This window comes from Triticum urartu, chromosome 1A, assembly GCF_056163025.1.
Source record: "Triticum urartu cultivar PI428250 chromosome 1A, HENAU_Tu73, whole genome shotgun sequence".
NCBI classification, from domain to species: domain Eukaryota; kingdom Viridiplantae; phylum Streptophyta; class Magnoliopsida; order Poales; family Poaceae; genus Triticum; species Triticum urartu.
In genome coordinates this window covers 4454653-4473602 of record NC_141873.1, presented here as the reverse complement: position 1 = coordinate 4473602, position 18950 = coordinate 4454653, and the positions used below count along the sequence as shown (strand labels likewise).

The following is an 18950-nucleotide window of genomic DNA, read 5'->3' as shown; positions in this document are numbered from 1 at the left end:
CCTCTGCCCTCTCCCGGTACCTCCCTACGTGGCTCGGCCGCCAGCGCGATGGCCAGCTCAACGCGGGATGCTAGCGTTTTCCCCTCAGATGGATCTGGTACTGGCATCGCCTCCCGCCTGTAAAAGGCCTCGCCCGGCCTCTCTGCTTCGCAACCGTCGCTCTCTCCCTCTCCCAATCGCCGCCCAGCACCATCTGAGCGAGTCGGAGAGCTCTTCTGCTCCATCTCCGACGAGGAGCTCCACCGCTTTGTCCCTGCTCCGGCTACCCGCTCCACTCCACCCCAATTCTAACAGAGACCATCGCCGAGCTCGTGGAGGTCCACTGATCATCCCCAGCCCTTTCCTCTGCTCAGGCGCTCGCCAAAATCGCCGGATCCGCCGACGCCCGTAGCAGGTCGCTGGAGAAGAAGGGGCCGACACCGTCCGGCCGTATCCTGACAAGCTGCGTGTATAGGTGTGCTCGCCGTCATCTGCTCATTCCAACCGAACATCTCCCCACGCCACCGCCGCCTCTACAGCGGCCAACCCTCGCCGGTGAGCCGCCTCGCCTCTGTTCCCTCCCTCCCTCCCTCCCTCCCTCCCTCTCTCTCTCTCTCTCTCTCTCTCTCTCTCTCTCTCTCTCTCTCTCTTTAAATCTGACAGGGGTCCCGCCCGCCAGCGACTGCATGTGTGCCCGAAGTGGTACGTAAGTGAAGGCACCCGGCTAGTTTATGCCTTCGACGTGGCCAGCTGTGGTTATCCTTGCTGTTTAATTCAAATAAAACCACAACTTTGACCCAACTTTGACCAGCCCTATCTTTTATACCACAAGTCCAAATGAGTTCATTCTTTTTGCATTATTTTTCTTATGAGTTCCTCTATTTGCTGGAAAATTTTGGTATTTTTTCTCTATTGTCTAGAATTTCTGGACAAAGAAAAATGCTTTATGGATTATTTACAAATGTTTCCAAAAATATTTTTCCAGAGATTTGAATAGTTATTGAAGACTAGGAGTACTACCACACTCCCTTGGTGCAAGGCAAGCCACAACTCTCACTTGCATAATTGCATTGCAATATCATGGTTTCAATAATTATTTTAATACCAAGTATGAATTATTTATAAATGGATTAACTCATGCAATACTTGAGGAAATTCTTGGATAGGTGACTACCATGATGATGATTGGATTGTTACCGCCTAGTAGTTTTTAATTGATGATGCTATGATGCTCTAGGATTAAGAGATCACTATCTATGGTTATTTTGGGGTTTTGTCCAACAAATTGTGGATAGGGAATTGGTAGTAGTTGCTTAATCCTATTGATTATTGGTGTGACGCCCCACATTCAATCATACACTAATCATGCACGCAAACGTGTACGATTAAAATCAGGCACTCACGGGAAGATATCACAACACAACTCTAAAACATAAATAAATCATATAAGCATCATAATACAAGGCAGGGGCCTCGAGGGCTCGAATACAAGTGCTCGATCGTAGACGAGTCAGCGGAAGCAACAATATCTGAGTACAGACATAGGTTAAACAAGTTGCCATAAGATGGCTAGCACAAAGTGGGATACAGATCGAAAGAGGCCCAGGCCTCCTGATTGTGATCCTTCTAACTACTCCTGGTCGTCGTCAGCAGCCTGCACATAGTAGTAGGCACCTCCAGTGTAGTAGTCGTCGTCGACGGTGGCGTCTGGCTCCTGGGCTCCAACGTCTGGTTGCGGCATCCGAAAAGAAGAGGAAAACGGGGGAAAAGAGGGAGCAAAGCAACCGTGAGTAATCATCCAAAATACTCGCAAGTAAGGAGCTACACTACATATGCATGGGTATATGTGTAAGGAGGCCATAACAGTGGACTGAACTCCAGAATGCCAGAATAAGAGGGGGATAGCTAGTCCTATCAAAGACTACGCTTCTGGCAGTCTCCGTCTTGCAGCATGTAGAAGAGAGTAGATTGAAGTCCTCCAAGTAGCAACGCATAGCATAATCCTACCCGGCGATCCTCCCCTCGTCGCCCTGTGGAAAAGCGATCACCGGGTTGTGTGTGGAACTTGTCTGTGTGTGTTTTATTAAATATCCGGTTCTAGTTGTCATAAGGTCAAGGTACAACTCCGGGTCGTCCTTTTACCGAGGGACACGGCTATTCGAATAGATAAACTTCCCTGCAGGGGTGCACCACATAACCCAACACGCTCGATCCCATTTGGCCGGACACACTTTCCTGGGTCATATGCACGGCCTCGGAAGATCAACACGTCGCAGCCCCACCTAGGCACAACAGAGAGGTCAGCACGCCGGTCTAAATCCTACGCGCGCAGGGGTCTGGGCCCATCGCCCATTGCACACCTGCACGTTGCGTGGGCGGCCGGAAGCAGACCTAACCCCCTTAATACAAGAGCAGGCTTACGGTCCAATCCGGCGCGCGCCGCTCAGTCGCTGACGTCACGAAGGCTTTGGCTGATACCACGACGTCGAGTACCCATATCTTTCCCGCATAGTTGGTTAGTGCGTATAGGCCAGTGGCCAGACTCAGATCAAATACCAAGATCTTGTTAAGCGTGTTATTTTGAAGTAACCGCGGACGCCGACCAGGGCCAGGCCCACCTCTCTCCTAGGTGGTCTCAACCTGCCCTGTCGCTCCGCCACAAAGTAATAGTCGGGGGCCGTCGGGAACCCAGGCCCACCTCTACCGGGATGGAGCCACCTGTCCTTCCAGCCCCCACATCGGAATCACTTGCGGGTACTCAACGAGCTGACCCGACTTTAGTCACCATCTATATAGTGTGTATATATGTATAGTATATGCCCGTGATCATCTCCCGAGTGATCACGATCCGATAGTATAGCAAGGCAGACTGACAAGAATGTAGGGCCAATGATGATAAACTAGCATCCTATACTAGGCATTTAGGATTACGGGTAAGGTATAAATGAATGTAGCAACAATGACAGGCTATGCGACAGAATAGGAGTAACCGAACAAAAACATGCTACACTACTCTAATGCAAGCAGTAGAGAGAAGAATAGGCGATATCTGGTGATCAAATGGGGGGCTTGCCTGGTTGCTCTGGCAAGAAGGAGGGGTCGTCAACACCGTAGTCGAACTGGGCAGCAGCAGCGTCGGTCTCGTAGTCTACCGGAGAGAAGAGGGGGAAGAAACAATGAATACAGAGCAAACAAAACATCACAAAATATAACGAGGCAATACGCGGTGCCAGGGGTGATCTAACGCAGGGATAGATGATACTGGCGAAGGGAGAAAACATCCGGGAAAGTATTACGAGTATCTGACATTTTCAGGCAGATGAAACGGAGGTGGATTGTTGCATGTTCGCTAAGCTAGGGACGTGTGACGGATGAACAGACTGCGTATTCGGATTCGTCTCGTCGTTCTGAGCAACTTTCATGTATAAAGTTTTTTCGTCTGAGCTACGGTCTAATTTTTATAAATTTTCAAAGTTTTAAAGTTTTTCTGAATTATGATTAATTCGAAAATAAATGTGAAATACTAGGTGCACCCAGCTATGGGTACACAGAAGTGTACTAGAGGGGCTGACATGTGGGTCCAGGGGGTTAGGTTGACCCAGTCAACATTCAACTGGTCAACATAGGAATAGTATAAGCGGGTCCCGTGTGTCATAGACCTGGGCACTTTTTAATTTATTTTGTTACTTTAATTTACAGGGTCCACATGTCATAGGAACTACACCTAACCATTATTTATCCTAACTAGTACTACTAATCAGCTAACTAAACTAAACAGGGCCGGCCTCATCGAGAGAGTCAGCCGGCCATGCGCGCACACACAACACACACACCTAGCTCATGGCCATGGCCATGCCCAGCCGTAGTAGTGGTCGGAGCAGAGCAGCATCAGCGAACAGTAAGTAGCAGAAGCTAAGCAGCAGTAAGTAGCAGCAGCGCATAGAGTTAGAGTAGCAGGGCAGCACAGCAGGAAGCAGCAGCGGCAGTAGCCGAGCAGCAACAGCAGCGCAGCAGCGGCACTGCAAGGAGAAGCAGCGGCAGGGCGAGCGCCGGAGCAGTGGGCGGCGCAGGCGCACGTCCAGGGCGCAGCGGGCGCACGCACGCGCGGCCGGACGCGGCCAGGGGACGGCTGACGCGCAGCTGGTCGCGACCAGGGGCGTGGCGGGGCGCAAGCTCCATACATGGCGGCCGAAGTCCGGGGCGGCTAAACGGCGACGGATCGAGGGGGCGAGCAGGGGGAGCGGGCAGAGGAGCTCACAGTGAGCTCGAGGACGTGGTCGGGGTGGCCTGGGACGTACCGGAGTAGCGGCAAACGACGGCGGACGACGACGATGTACGCGGAGGTGAGGTGACGATGTCGATGGCGAATGTACGGGACGTCCCAGCTCCAGTTGTTGCTCGGGGAAGACGAAGTCGAGGGTGGCGGTCCTCCTGGACGGATCCACAGGCGCCGGAGAGCACGTTGTCCGCGGCAACGGCGACGAGGTGTACAGTCACCACGCGAGGTTCCGGGCTCGATTTCGAGCCGAGGAGGAGGCGATTCGACGGGGAAAGTGAGGGGATCGGTCGAGAGCTGGCTAGGATTTTCAGGGGACGCTCTTATAGGCCGAGGGGAGTCGACGTGGTGGCCATCTGGCCATGGCACCGTGGGATGGCCGCCACGCCATGGCCTCTGCCTTCTCCTCTGTACAGGAGAAGAGGAAAGGCCTGTGGTGGGCTGGGCCGTGCACTATAGCACTGGGCCTCCAGTGCACAGTGTGCACTTAGACTCTGTTCCTTCTTCTAATTTTCTGTTTTGTATTTTCTCCATCTTTTTGTATTTTAATTTAATCCAAATAAGTTTTGTTGAATACAAGACTTGTCACATAAATAGTAGGCAATGTTTTGAGCTAGCACACACGATTTCAAGTGGTTTGTAAATACATAAACATTCATTTATTTTGAAATGGCTAATTTATTTGTTGTTGGACCACTTATTAATTTCCTAGGGATTTATCTGTGAGTCAAATGAAGTTGGTACCATCATGGCAATGATCAAGGGAATATATAAAATAGTGTGAACATTTTAGTTTTATTTTTTGAAAAATTTGTTGGTTGCCATTTTTTTGTTGAATTCAAATTTGTATCGATTTCAAACTAACGTTTGATTAGCAACAGTAATCGAGGTGATGTGGCATCATTAGCAGAGGTTCACTGTGGCTTAATTAGCCAGGCCTCACAATTGGATTACTAGTTGGTTAATGTTTTAACTCGGATCACTATGACATCGGAGTGTCAGTTAGGATGGAAAGATTACTCGGGGATAAATTCCTTCATTGTTGATCAAGTGCCACTGAACCGAGCTTTCCAGTGCAGCCACATCTCCGGAATCGAACAGCCTTAACTTGGTTTGACCGCGTGCTCTTTTATTGGTACCACCAAAGAGGGGAGGTTATGCGTGCGTGCTACCCTAATCAGGTAGACGACGATAACCTTGTGAGCCCGGTTTGGTTATTAAGCTCAAGTCCCCGTTTGGGACAGTTTGTTTGGCCACGATGGTGGCAGGTGTGAAGAGTGACACATGGGCCACCTAATGACTCGGACGGGGGATGATTGTCGGTGGTCCAATAGAGGTGTCACGAGTTAGGAAAGTTTCATTGGACGAATGTCCATGGCATGGGTAACGTGTGCAACCTCAGCAACGTGTAAGAATCTATTCGAATAGCCGCGTCCAATGTAATGGACACATTTTGTACTAGGTCGCACTATCTGATCAACACCAACGAGGGAATGACTGGCTAAGGATGGAAGTTCTCATCTCAGTATGGTGAGGTAACCGTTGGGCAGCAGGCCGTTGATAAATTTTGCTAACGATCTCAAGGATGATCATTGGATGTTCTTAGGGTGATCATGAGTTGGTCACCAGAGTACTGGAAGAATAGCATGTTATTATTTTCATCCACCCTTTTTTGATAGCAATAAATCTTGGCTTAATCATGATTGCTATGATGTTGTCTTTCCTTGAGGCTTGTGTTTGTTGTGAGCTTGCGAGTACATTCAAAGTACTCACCTGGCGTGTCATGCCAGTTTGAAGGTGTTGCCATGTTTGCATAACCCAAGGATCTTAAGTTGCAAGCCACGAAGTGTCCCAGCCAAAGTTACTGTAGAGTGGAGCCCATCTCCGTCGTTGTTATTCCGCTGCTAGGAGTTGTGCCGCTCCTAGCATAGAACTACTTTGGTAGGAGTGGCACTAAGGTGACATTATAATTCTTTGTTACCCGTGTACCCCAACCATTTGCAATAAAGAGCTGATTTGTTCTATGCCAAGCAGTCCCGTATTCCAGAAGACTTGATCTTTGGGCTGGAATATGGGGTGGTCCGGTGACTTTGAGCTGGGGTGCCATAGTGGCAAGGCGCTTTTAACAATCCCAAAAACTAAAAACTTTTATTTTAGTTTGCATTCATTAAGTTTTCTTCTGTTGGCATGTCACTTTAACAATTATGGAAACTTGATATAATTATTGTAGCAAGTCGCTTTAACAATCTTGGCAACTCAAAAAACCATGTGCAGTTTACATAATTAAGTTTTCTTCGACTAGCAAGTGATGACCCACAAGTATAGGGGATCAATCATAGTCCTTTCGATAAGTAAGAGTGTCAAACCCAATGAGGAGTAGAAGGAAATGACAAGCGGTTTTTAGTAAAGTAATTTCTGTAAGCACTGAAATAAGCGGTAACGAGTAGTTTGATACCAAGATAATTTGTAACGGCTAACAAGTAGCAAGTGTAAGTAATGTGTAGCACGGTAGCCCAATCCTTTTTATTGCATAGGACATGCCAGAACAAGTTCTTATAGTAAGGCAAACGTTCTTGAGGACACATGGGAATTTCATCTAGTCACTTTCACCATGTTTGTTTGACTCATGTTTGCTACTTTGATACTTTGATATGTGGGTGGACCGGTGCTTGCGTGTTGTTCATACTTGAACAAGCCTCCCACATATGATTACCCCCTCTTGCAAGCATCCGCAACTACGAAAGAAGAATTTGTAACATCCCAAATTTTCAATTTGGAATGTTATACATAGGTCATCATATGCATATCATATTTTACTTGCATTTTGGTTTGATCCTGGAAATTCTAAGCAACTCAGGGACCTACGGAGAGAGTTGGGGATTTCATTTATTTTCATATTTGAATTTTCTCAAATTTGAAAAGAGGATCATTTTGGTTTTAATGTTTTCCTTCCCGAATATTTCCAATATTAAAATAAAAGAGAGGAGATAAAATGACTTCTCCAAAATAAAATAAATATTGGAGGAAAAATGTTAAAATCAAATAAACATTTTATTTGGATTTTTATTGCTATTTTTTTGAATTAGAAAAACATGAATTTTTCAAAATTGCATTAGTAGCCCAAATAAATGTTCACCTTGTCCTAAATATTATTAGAGGACAGTGAAAATTTATTTCGAGATTTTTGGACTCTGTATGGTATTTCTTTTTATTTTTTTACTCTATCCGTTTTAAAAAAAAATCGCAAACCCGAGCCGGACTCCTCCCGCTCGGCCCTTTAAAGGGCGAGGCCCGACCGCCGCCAGCCCAAGCCGCCCGCCACGCCAAACCCTAGCCGTTGCTGCCTCGACTTCCGCGCCGCGCCGCCGCCGTTCGCGCCGCCGCCGCCCTCGCCGCCCGCCACCCGCGCCACCCCGCGCTGCCTCCCGCCGCCGCCGCCGCCCGCAGACTCCGGAGCCCCGCCGGAGCCTCGCCGGAGTTCGCCACCGCTGCCACCGGTTTTCGCTCGGTTTAGGTAAAGACCATTCGTCTTTTTAAACAAACCCTAGTTCGGTTTTTTATTAGATCGATTTTTCTTCGGTTAGATTAATTTGCGAGCGCTCGTTCATTAGCTCGTTTTAACGAACGAATTCGTTCATTTCTCTCTGTTAGCAAACGTTCGTCCGATAGATTTTTCTTTCCTGTTTTTTCTTGCCAGGGACCTATGCGTGATTATGTTTATTGCAGATTACCCCCTGATCTTCAAACCCTCGCAACTTTTTAACCGTTAGTCGGAATCCAGTGAAATCAACTTGAACAAGGTTTTGATAAATTAAAATTTTGGTTTCAAGCAGATTTGATTTCGAACTTCTTTTAATCGTAGTTTGAGTTTCGTAGCTCCGATTCGATTGATTCTTTTTGGAAATCGAAGCTCTTCAGTTGAACTTTCAGATTGGATCTTCTTATTTGAAGTTTTACCCGTGCATATATTCTTGAGTGCTTATGTATGCTATTTTTTGTTTGCGATAGAATTCCCGTAGTGCGAAGCATGCTACCACGAGTCTCTAGGGTTTGCAGATCATCAGCAAGGCAACTAACACTTTGATCATATCCTTATTACATAGTTTTTATGCATTAGTTCCAATCCTCAAACATTGCATGGCTAGGATCTGATTAACATGTGGGTTTGGGAAGTAGCTGATGAGGTAGAACCTATTGTCCTTTTATTATCAAACCCTTGGGAGTTACTTCTACGTTATGCTCAGGTTGTTATGCTATGGTCGTAGACGTGGATTGGTTGAGTGTATCCATGACAGATGTGAGAGTTGTTAATTAATGGTTAACTTAAGTGGCTACTTAAATACACATCTGGGTGGATTGGTTGTGGGCACTTGCAGCATCCAGTGTTGTCCTAGGATATCCCGGAGTACCCGTGTGATCATCCAATGGTTCGCCACCCAGGCTCAAGGGGATCATAAGATTATTCATGCTAGAAACTTCCGTGTGCAGCCACAAGCTATTATGGGTTCTAGCATATTTGAGTAGGTTGCATGACATCTTTCAGTGGTGGGCTAGCAGATGTAGGGGAAAGTAGGTGTAACTGTCCACCCAGAGTAAAGAGTTGATGTTTCTAAAAGACTGTGTCTCGGTCATCCATTTCTCAAACACCACGTAGTGCGAGAAATCCAACGGAGGAGATCGAGTCTTGTGGGGAAAAGTGCGCAAACCTCTGCAGAGTGTATGAAATAATCATGGTTAGCCGTGTCCCTGGTTATGGACATCTTGAGTATCTGGTTCTTGGATTATAATGTTGACCTCATCACTCTAACTTAATTTGTTGGGTTATTAACACTGTTTAATTGGGATTGAGTTGGAGGAACCTTCGCAATGTTTAACAACCACCATGATAGATAAATAAAATATATTCCTCTGTTGTAGGGAAAAATTGGATTTATGCAAAACATTAACCATAGAACTTTCCACCAGCCATATATGCATGTAGTGATAGCATTCATTCTGTTCATTGCTCGTTTGTGTTATATTGCCAGCATATTCCATGTGCTGACCCGTTTCGGACTGCAACATATCATATTGCAGACTTTTCAGACGAAGAGTAAGGTGCGCTAGGTCGTTGGCGTCCACTCAGTTATGCCGTTGGAGTTGATGGACTCACTTTATGTTTCAAGCCTTCCGTTGTTATCTTATTTAGATGGCCTTAAGCCATATTATTATAATAATTTCTCTTTTGAGACATTCGATGTAATAAGTGTGTGATTGAAACCCTATTATAAATCCTCGAGTATTGTGCATGTCAGCATTCACTACAAAAAAAGACACACCCATGACATTTTGGGCCGAATGAATTTTTTTTCTGTCATACTTATGACACTTCTATGACGATAGTTTTGACAAAACCCAGTATCATCATAGATGTGGTGGGCTCCTACTTCTATGACAAAAAATCATGACAGAAAATGGGCTTTTCGTCCTTGGCGGGACAGAGACGCAGCTGCATGACATTCTTTGGGCCGTCCATGACGGAAAAAACCATGGTAAAAGCGAGGGCGAGGAAAATTTCGGGGAGTTCCCGGTTACGGTGGGTGGTCGGGGGCCGAGCGATGCGCGTTTCTCTTGTACACGTACGCGTGTGTGTGCAAGGCGTTCGCTCTAACTGAACCCGAGCGAGGCTTTTGGCTCTAACTGAACCTGAGCGATTGCACTCCAGGCTGCGCGTTACTGAACCCGAGTGATCGATCGATGACTGTTAACTGAACCCGATCGAGCGATTCCTTCACTACTACTGCTAACTGAAGCCGATCGATGCTGCCTCTGGATGAACAATGAGCGTTGCGGGGGGGGGGGGGGGGTGGATGAATAGGACCCCGTGACATTGCCTCTAGATGAACAGGACCCCAATCGATCGAGCCGGTTGGGACTGGATGAACAGGACCCCGTGGAGGTATGGATGAACTGGACGACCCCGTGGAGGGCTGGATGAATAGTAGACGGTGGAGGGGTGCCCGTGGAGGGGTGGTTGAACAGTAGCTGGTGTGCGCGGTGGAGGCTGGATGAACAGGCACTAGTAGAAAAAGGGTCAAATCTGAGACACATTAGTGCCGGTTCAAATGACTAGGCGGGAGGAGATCTTTAGCACCGGTTCAATGCGAATCTTTAGTACCGGTTCGTGCCACGAACCGGTACTAAAGGTGTTGGCCGGGCACCAGCATCTTTAGTACCAGTTTGTGGCACGAACCGGTAGTAAAGAGGTTGTGGCAGGGCTATTTTTAGTCCCACCTTGCTCCCCTAGCAAGATTTTGACCACCTTAAATATGTTACTTCTCAAACTTTCACAAGCATTTGGTCTTCATTAAACTCTATGTGTAGGATCTGTGGCTGCAATAGGAGTCTTCGCCGGTTCTTAAATCAGGGGTAGATTCCTATTGACGATTCTATACAAAAAGATCATTGATGATCAATGTATTTTTTATGTACTTCTCTGTAGCAGTAACGTGTTTTGGCTGAAAGGCGGTACTGATCAATGTATTTTTTCTGCGTTCAGATGCACAATTTAAATATGTTATTTCTCAAACTATCACAAGCATTTCGTCTTCATTGAACTCCATGTGTATAATTTGTGGACTCAATATGAGTCTTCACCGGTTTCTAAACCGTTGAGGACTTATCTTGACATTCAGATTGTACACAAAAATATCATTGATAATCAATATTTTTGATATATATTTTTACATGTTTACGCCCTCACTCTCTCCACTCACTCGGTCTCCCCCTCAATCCCCCGCGACGTCATCAATTTCCAACACGTTTTGACATCATTTGCCGTTTTTCAGTAACCAGTTTGTTTAGATCAGAGCTTCAAAACTAGACGAACTTCGTGTACAAACTGGACAATCTCTTTCGGAGTATCAGGGTTTCGGACGAGAACTCTTATGTTACACGGGCACTTCATTTTTTTAACTTATTTGAACTCTAGACTTTTTTTGAGCCGGCATTATGCAGCATTCGAAGCGACGTCATCAATTTCCAACACGTTCTGACATCATTTGCTGTTTTTCAGTCACCGATTTGTTTAGATCAGAGCTAAAGGACCGTGAAAATGAAAATCACTACAAAACGAACTCTGAAAATGTTGAAGGTATCATCATTTCACCCGCATAGCATGTGCGAAAGAGTAGAGAGGGTCACGACAAAAACTGGATGAACTTCGTGTACAAACTGGACAATCCCTTTCGGAGTATCAGGGTTTCGGATGAGAACTCTTCTGTTACACGGGCACTTCATTTTTTTAACTTATTTGAACTCCAGAATTTTTTTGAGCCGGCATTATGCAGCATTCGAAGCGACGTCATAATTTCCAACACGTTCTGACATCATTTGTTGTTTTTCAGTCAGTTACCAATTTGTTTAGAGAGCTAAATGACCGTGAAACAGTAAATCACAACAAAACGAACTTTGAAAAGCAGAAAAGAAAAAACTATATAAAAAAATTACTCAAAAATAAATAGAAGAAAATAAATAATGCAGTAAAGAAAAAAACTATATAAAGCAAAAATATTCACAAAGAAACTAAATACAGCAAAAAAACTACTCAGAAATAAATAGAAGAAAAAAATAAAGCAGAAAAGAAAAAACTATATAAAAATTACTCAAAAATAAATAGAAGAAAATAAATAATGAAGAAAAGAAAAAAACTATATAAAGCAAAAATATTCACAAAGAAACTAAATACATCAAAAAATACTGAGAAATAAATAGAAGAAAAAAATAAAGCAGAAAAGAAAAAACTATATAAAAAATTACTCAAAAATAAATAGAAGAAAATAAATAATGCTGGAAAGAAAAAAATTATATAAAAAATTCTTGGAGCGCTGTCCGGTGGGCCTGCCAGGCCTAGGGTGTGCAAATTCTGGCCCAGAAGGGCTGGCAGGCTCACAGGGCAGCCGCGCCCTAGTTAGGCTCAGAAGCCTACTATATAGAGGAGTTCGAAAGAGCAGCGGCGGCTGGGTTTATAAACCAGTGCGGCTGCCCTTCGCTCGGCGAGCTGGGACTAAAAATAAAGCAATGCGGGTGGCAGCGCACGACCATTAATACCGGTTGGTGGCTCCAACCGGTACTAATGTGTTGCCCTTTAGTACCGGTTGGAGCCACCAACCGGTACTAAAGGACCTCGTTTCCCGCCGCTTGGTCTGGCCAAAATTGTCCTGGCCTTTAGTACTGGTTGGTGGCTCCAACCGGTACTAAAGGCCCTTCCTATATATATGGCACTTACGAAAAATCTGTTCCATCGACACATCATCTCCACTTCTCTCGCGCGACATCTATCGCCGACGCCGCTGCGCCGTCGCCCCCGCCGCCCTCGATCGCCGCCCCCGCCGCACGTTGTCGCCGTCCCCGCCGCCCTCGCGCCCCCGCCGCCCGTTGTCGTCACCACCCCCACCGCCCGTCGTCGCCGCCCCCGCCGCCCGCGCCGCCCTCGCCGCCCGTCGTCGCCGCCCCCGCCGCCCGTACGCCCGCTCGATCGTACCCACACACACACACACACACACACACACTACACACACATGTACGTACACACATACACACACAGTACTATACACACACATATTTTTTTTACTTATTTTTTGTTTTCTATTGTTTAGATGAATTAATTAATAATACTAGTTAATTTTTAGAATGTTAGAATGTTAATGTTAGATGAATTAGAACTAGTTTATTTTTAGTAAGAAAATTTAGGTATATGAGATTATTTGAACTAGTTGAATTAATATGACTAGTTTATTTTTAGTAAGAAAATTTAGGTACATGAGATTATTTGAACTAGTTGAATTAATATAACTAGTTTATTTTTAGTAAGAAAATTTAGGTATATGAGATTATTTGAACTAGTTGAATTAATATAACTAGTTTATGTTTAGTAAATGCTTAGTTGAACTAGTTGAATTAATAGAACTAGTTTATTTTTAGTAAGAAAATTTTGGTAAAGGAGATTATTTGAACTAGTTGAATTAATATAACTAGTCTATTTTTAGTAAGAAAATTTAGGTATATGAGATTATTTGAACTAGTTGAATAAATATAACTCAGTTATTTTTAGTAAGAAAATTTAGGCATATAAGATTATTTGAACTAGTTGAATTAATATAACTAGTTTATTTTTAGTAAATGCTTAGTTGAACTAGTTGAATAGTAGAATTAATTTATTTTTAGTAAGAAAATTTAGGTATATGAGATTATTTGAACTAGTTGAATTAATATGACTAGTTTATTTTTAGTAAGAAAATTTAGGTATATGAGATTATTTGAACTAGTTGAATTAATATAACTAGTTTATTTTTAGTAAATGCATAGTTGAACTAGTTGAATTAATAAAACTAGTTTATTTTTAGTAAGAAAATTTAGGTATATGAGATTATTTCAACTAATTAAAATTTAGGTATATGAGATTTTAATAGAACTAGTTTATTTTAGTAAGAAAATTAATAGAACAAGTTTATATTTAGTAAATGCTTAGTTGAATTAATAGAAGTAGTTGAATTAGTTGAATTAATTGAATTAGTAAGTGTTTATTGTTTCGCCTATATGAACATAGGAAATGTCATCTCACGTCGGAAAATATTTCATTATGTGCGAATACTGTGTAGACCAGCGCGGCCTGTGCGACAAAAATTTCCTTGTTGATGATAGGCGATTCAGCATCAAGCTGGATGAGACCTTCGAATTCGATACAGTAAGTCACAACGACATGTCTGTTTTCGTAATTAAGCATGACTTATATATGCTTCATTTGCCTGACTTATAATTTTTAATTTTCACTATTCTACTAGCGCATCCCCTGCCATGCAAGAATTTTTGTCTTGGATAAGATAGGTTTCAATTCTATGGAAACTATGGAGGTAAAGAGAGTTTACTGAAAACTGAGCATGGTTATACTTTCAACGTCAAAGTATACAATGCAAACACGTACACCTAGTTTGAATGCAAAACTTAGCAAGCACTATGCAAGGCTTATGCATTTGAGCCTGATATGGTTATCACCGTTGATATTCGTCCGGAAGTTGATATTGAAGGTAATAGAGACATATGGGTCGATGTGCAGACACCTCCAGTTCTACCATTATGTGAGTTCTTCTCAACTATATATTTGTCTTTGATATTGCTTATTCAAAAATAATTGACAACTAATTTCTATTGATAGCTTATTTCCATTCAAGCAAACATGTCCGGCGCTTGGTAGACAGGACCTACTACTGTCCCGGAGCTGAACTAAACTGCGAGGAGATAAGTCATTATGTTTCATGGCTTGAGGATCTTCATACTGTCAAGACAAATTTTCTTCCTGCACTTAGAAATGTTAGTACTCAAAACGTGCGACCAATAGTGATCGTATTGAACTACGGTCACATCTATTTAGGAATGATGGTAAGATTTTTACTATTTGTCCTCAGTGCATATTTTGCATACATAATTTTTTTTGCTAAACTTTCATTGCTAAGTATATGAATTAAGTAGTATAAGATGTTCTTCAACAGGGACTCCCGATGACAGTTGTGCCTCAGGGGATCGAGACTAAAGGTCGCATGTCAATTGTTAGCTTACGGCCAAGATATCCTACATTGCACATGAGTGCATTCAGGATTTCTAGAAGCGATGAATGCTTAATAGTAAAAGATTGGAGGAAAATTGTTAACGATCGCAGAGAAGTACTAGGGGGCAGCAATGAGAAGCGCAGCCCACGATTAGGAGACAGGTTCATCTGCATGCTCCAGTACGATGATTCAGGAGAGCTATACATGTTCTATGCTATTTTACCTGAGAGAGAGCAGCAGGAGTGATTTAGCTAGTTCATGCTCTTAGTACTTGTCCTTTCATGTCCGTGTTCTTCGTTTTGAACTTAATCTCAAAGAGTGATTTGCTTTTGTGGTGTTATATATGAACGCTTATAATATCATGACAATCATGTTGAACTCGATGATATTTTTGCATCTGGTACAAGTGAATGTTTCTTCTTTAAGCTAGTGTTGGTGGTGATTAGATAGCGGTAATGACTATGATGATTAAATAGTGATAATGACGACTACAATGATTTTTAGCTAGCTAGCTAGAGTATATATACTCATGTTGATGTTATGATGCAAGAGTTTTTATATTAATATGATGATGATGAGTTATTATATCATTTAATGAAAGAAACCGCAGTTTAGTTTCAGCTAGATGGATCCTACCTAAGTGATCATGTATATGCCGTATCCGTATATATTATACTTGATCACCTAATTAGGTGATCAAGTATAATATGGATATGGCATATACTTGATCACTTAGCTAGTAGCTAGATCCAATGCATCCAGTCGAAACTAATACGCGGTACTTTCACCTAATGATTTAACAACTCATTATAATGTAAAACAATCACTAAATTAAATTGAAAACACAAAATTAAAGGAAAAAGTAAAAAAAAACACCCAAACATTTAGTACCGGTTGGTGTTACCAACCGGTACTAATGTCCTACATGCACCCGGGCCTGGCTCGTGCCACGTGGTGGAACTTTAGCGCCGGTTCGTGACGAACCGGTACTAAAGGGGGGGGGGACCTTTACTCCCCACTCTTTAGTGCCGGTTGGCAAACCGGCACTAAAGGCCGGTTCTGCACTAGTGAGGATACCGTGGAGTCGACGGTAGCCCGTGGAGGCTGGAGGAGGTCGACGGTGGAGATGAACAGTATCCCGTGGAGTCCTGTTTTGCGGTACGCCACACCCCTCCCGATGAACAGGACCCCCGTTTCGACCATAGCGCTCCAACACAAGTCCGTTTCGTCCGTTTTGCGGTACGCCACACCCCTCCCATCAACAGGACCCCTGTTTTGACCGTAGCGCTCAAACACAAGTCTGTTTCGTCCGTTTTGCGGTACACCACACCCCTCCCGATCAACAGGACCCCCGTTTCGACCGTAGGAGGTCTGTTTTGTCCATTTTGCGGTACGCCAGACCCCTCCCGATGAACGGGATCCCGTTTCGAACGTGGCCGGTCAAACACAAGGCCGTTTCCTCCGTTCTGCGGTACGCCAAGCCTCGTTTCCATCGTCTGTTCCATCCAAGCCCTCCCGATGAACACGATGATGCATTCCGTTCCGACCCAGCCGGTTGGCTCCCCATGAACACGACGACGACGCTGTTTCTCCGTTTCAACCCAGCCATGTACACGAGCCCTGGCCGTACGTATGCGCGAGTACGCATTTGAGACCCCGCCCGTATGTACACATGTGGCCGTATTTACTTTCTTGCACCTTGGCCGTTGTACGTACATGTACATGCTACATGCGCGCCTCAGCTACAACACGTGCGTGCGTCTACATCGACCAGTATGTACGTACACGTTCGCGACCAGAATGACAACGCTACGTACGCTTCGACCAGGTGGGTCCCGACTGTCAGGCAATTCCTTGCGTGCGAAGATGTAGCTGGTGGGTCCCAGCAGTCAGGGGGGCGAATCAGTTTTTTGCCCGGACGCACTTCCTTGCGTGCGAAGATGTAGCTGGTGGGTCCCATCAGTTAGGGGGAGAATCAATTTTTTTGCCCGTAATATGGACACACTTCTTTGCGTGCGAAGATGTAGCTGGTAGGTCCCAACAGTCAGGGGGGAAACGTTTTTTTCGCGAAATACGGTGGCCCGTCCGGTGGGTCCCTGCTGTTAGGTGGAGGAACCATTATTTTCCGCATAATAAGGAGGCACTTCCTTGCGGCCGCTGTGGACCCAGCTGTCAGCCTGTCCACGTACAGTACTCTTCCGATGGAAGTCGTTCCTTGACCATGTTGACCACACCGCGCCGAGAGCACCAGGGCGATGGACGACGACGAGGCCTACGAAGGAAGGGGACGACGCGGCAGTGGATGCCCACGCGTAGAGGAGTATGAGGGTTCATTCGTTCGGCTGTGTTGTGAGGCTGCCGTCGCAGCAGAATAACAGGGGGTGCGGGTGAGTGGAGCGATGGCCTGGCCAGCGGCGGGAGTAGTAGGGGGCGGTGAGGCCTCCGCGGCATCACAGCCGGCCATGGGAGGTAGGAGCAAGCGGCACGACCGGCGCTGCTTTGGGCGGCTGGAGCAAGAAGACCAAAGGTTGAAGAAGCACGATGGCCATTGGATGGACATCGTACGGTCACTGCAGCTAGAATCGTTCATATTGACTAAGTTGACAAATCCCTCCGTCCCCGTCAACTTAGTGGGCCCACAAGTTAGCCTCCCACCAAGTTGGGTCCCAGCTTGCAGGGGGAGTATTCATTTTTTCTGCTTAATAAGGAGGCACTTCTGATGGGTCCGAGCTGACAGTGGGGGGAACGTTTTTTATGCGAAATACGGTGGCCCGTCAGGTTGGTCCCAGCAGTCAGGGGGAAACTTTTTTTTTCGCAAAATACGATGGCCCATCCAGTGGTCCCCGCTGCAGGTGGAGGAATCATTATTTTCCGCATAATAAGGAGGCACTTCTTTGCTGCAGCCGTGGACCCAGCTATCAGCCTCTCCACGTACAGTATACTTCCGATGGAAGTCATTCCTTGACCACGTTGACCATGCCGCGTTCCGTTGCATGCATGCATCCATGGGCGTGGTGTGTCCACACTGTCAGCCTCTCACGTACAGTCATCTTGCAATGACTCTTGGTTGTTGACCACGTTGACCACACCGTGCCGAGCGCACCAAGGCCGGTGGACGACGGCGAGGCCCCAGACTGGAATGACCCGGAGATGGGGAAGATGGGGCAATGGAGTCGCAGATGGAGAGGAGTGGGAAACTTGACTGGTTCGGGTGCGCAGCAGCCCAGCCGCGGTGCCGCCCACGGGAGACAGGAGCAAGAACAGAGGTTGAAGAAGGAGCACGGCTGTTGGACTAACATCCAACGGTCCAGCTGCTAGAATCATTTGTTGATTAAGCTGACAAAGCCGTGCGTACATGTCCGCTTAGTAGGCCCACAAGTCAGCCACCAAATCTGACGGGTCCCAGCTGTCAACGGGATGAATAATTTTTTTTGCAAAACAAGGAGGCACTTCCTTCCATGCGAAGATACATCCGGTGGGTCCTAGCTGTCAGGTGGAGGAAACATTTTTTTTGAGCTTAATAAGGAGGAACTTTCCTTGCGTGCGACCATGGACCTTGTGGGTCCTAGCCGTCAGGCTCTCCATGTATAGTCCTCTTTCGATGACTCTCGTTTATTGACAACGCCACACCGAGCGCAGCGAGGCGGTGGACGACGGCAAGGCCCCAGACGGGAACGACTCGGAGATGGGAAGACGCGCAGTGGAGTCGCAGATTGATAGGAGGAGAAGGGTTATAACTGGTTCTGTTGCGGCGTGGGGCTGCAACCTGTGGAGAATAACAGGAGGTGTCGAGGGGTGGAGGGATAGCCTGGCCGGCGGTGGGGTAGCGCTTCGCAGCGATGCGTGCTAAGCAGAGCCGCTAGCCGCCGAAGGCCGGACCAGGCGGTCCCGACGACGCTGGACAAAGAAGACGAGAGATTGAAGGTGTATGCCGGCTGTTGGATATAAATCCAATGGCTGTGGATGTCACAATCATTTGTTGACCAAGTTGACAACGCCCTGCGTAGGCTTCAACCTATTGGCCCACATGTCAGCCTGCAAAAATGTGGCTTATAGTCAACCCATGTTTTCTAGAATGTACAGTCCATTTGCTGGGCTGGGTGAACAAATAA

At 45.6% G+C, this 18950-nt stretch overlaps 1 protein-coding gene across 1 annotated transcript; it reads right to left on the bottom strand.

Annotated features, from left to right (window-relative positions):
* Nucleotides 1–1389: 1389 nt before the first annotated feature.
* On the bottom strand, nt 1390–4472 carry LOC147988173 (uncharacterized; the record flags this gene model as incomplete). The annotated part of the gene is made up of 2 exons (XM_087534150.1): nt 1390–1707; nt 4238–4472. Coding segments are annotated over 2 exons (333 nt in total), but the record flags the coding sequence as incomplete, so codon positions are not given.
* Nucleotides 4473–18950: the final 14478 nt, after the last annotated feature.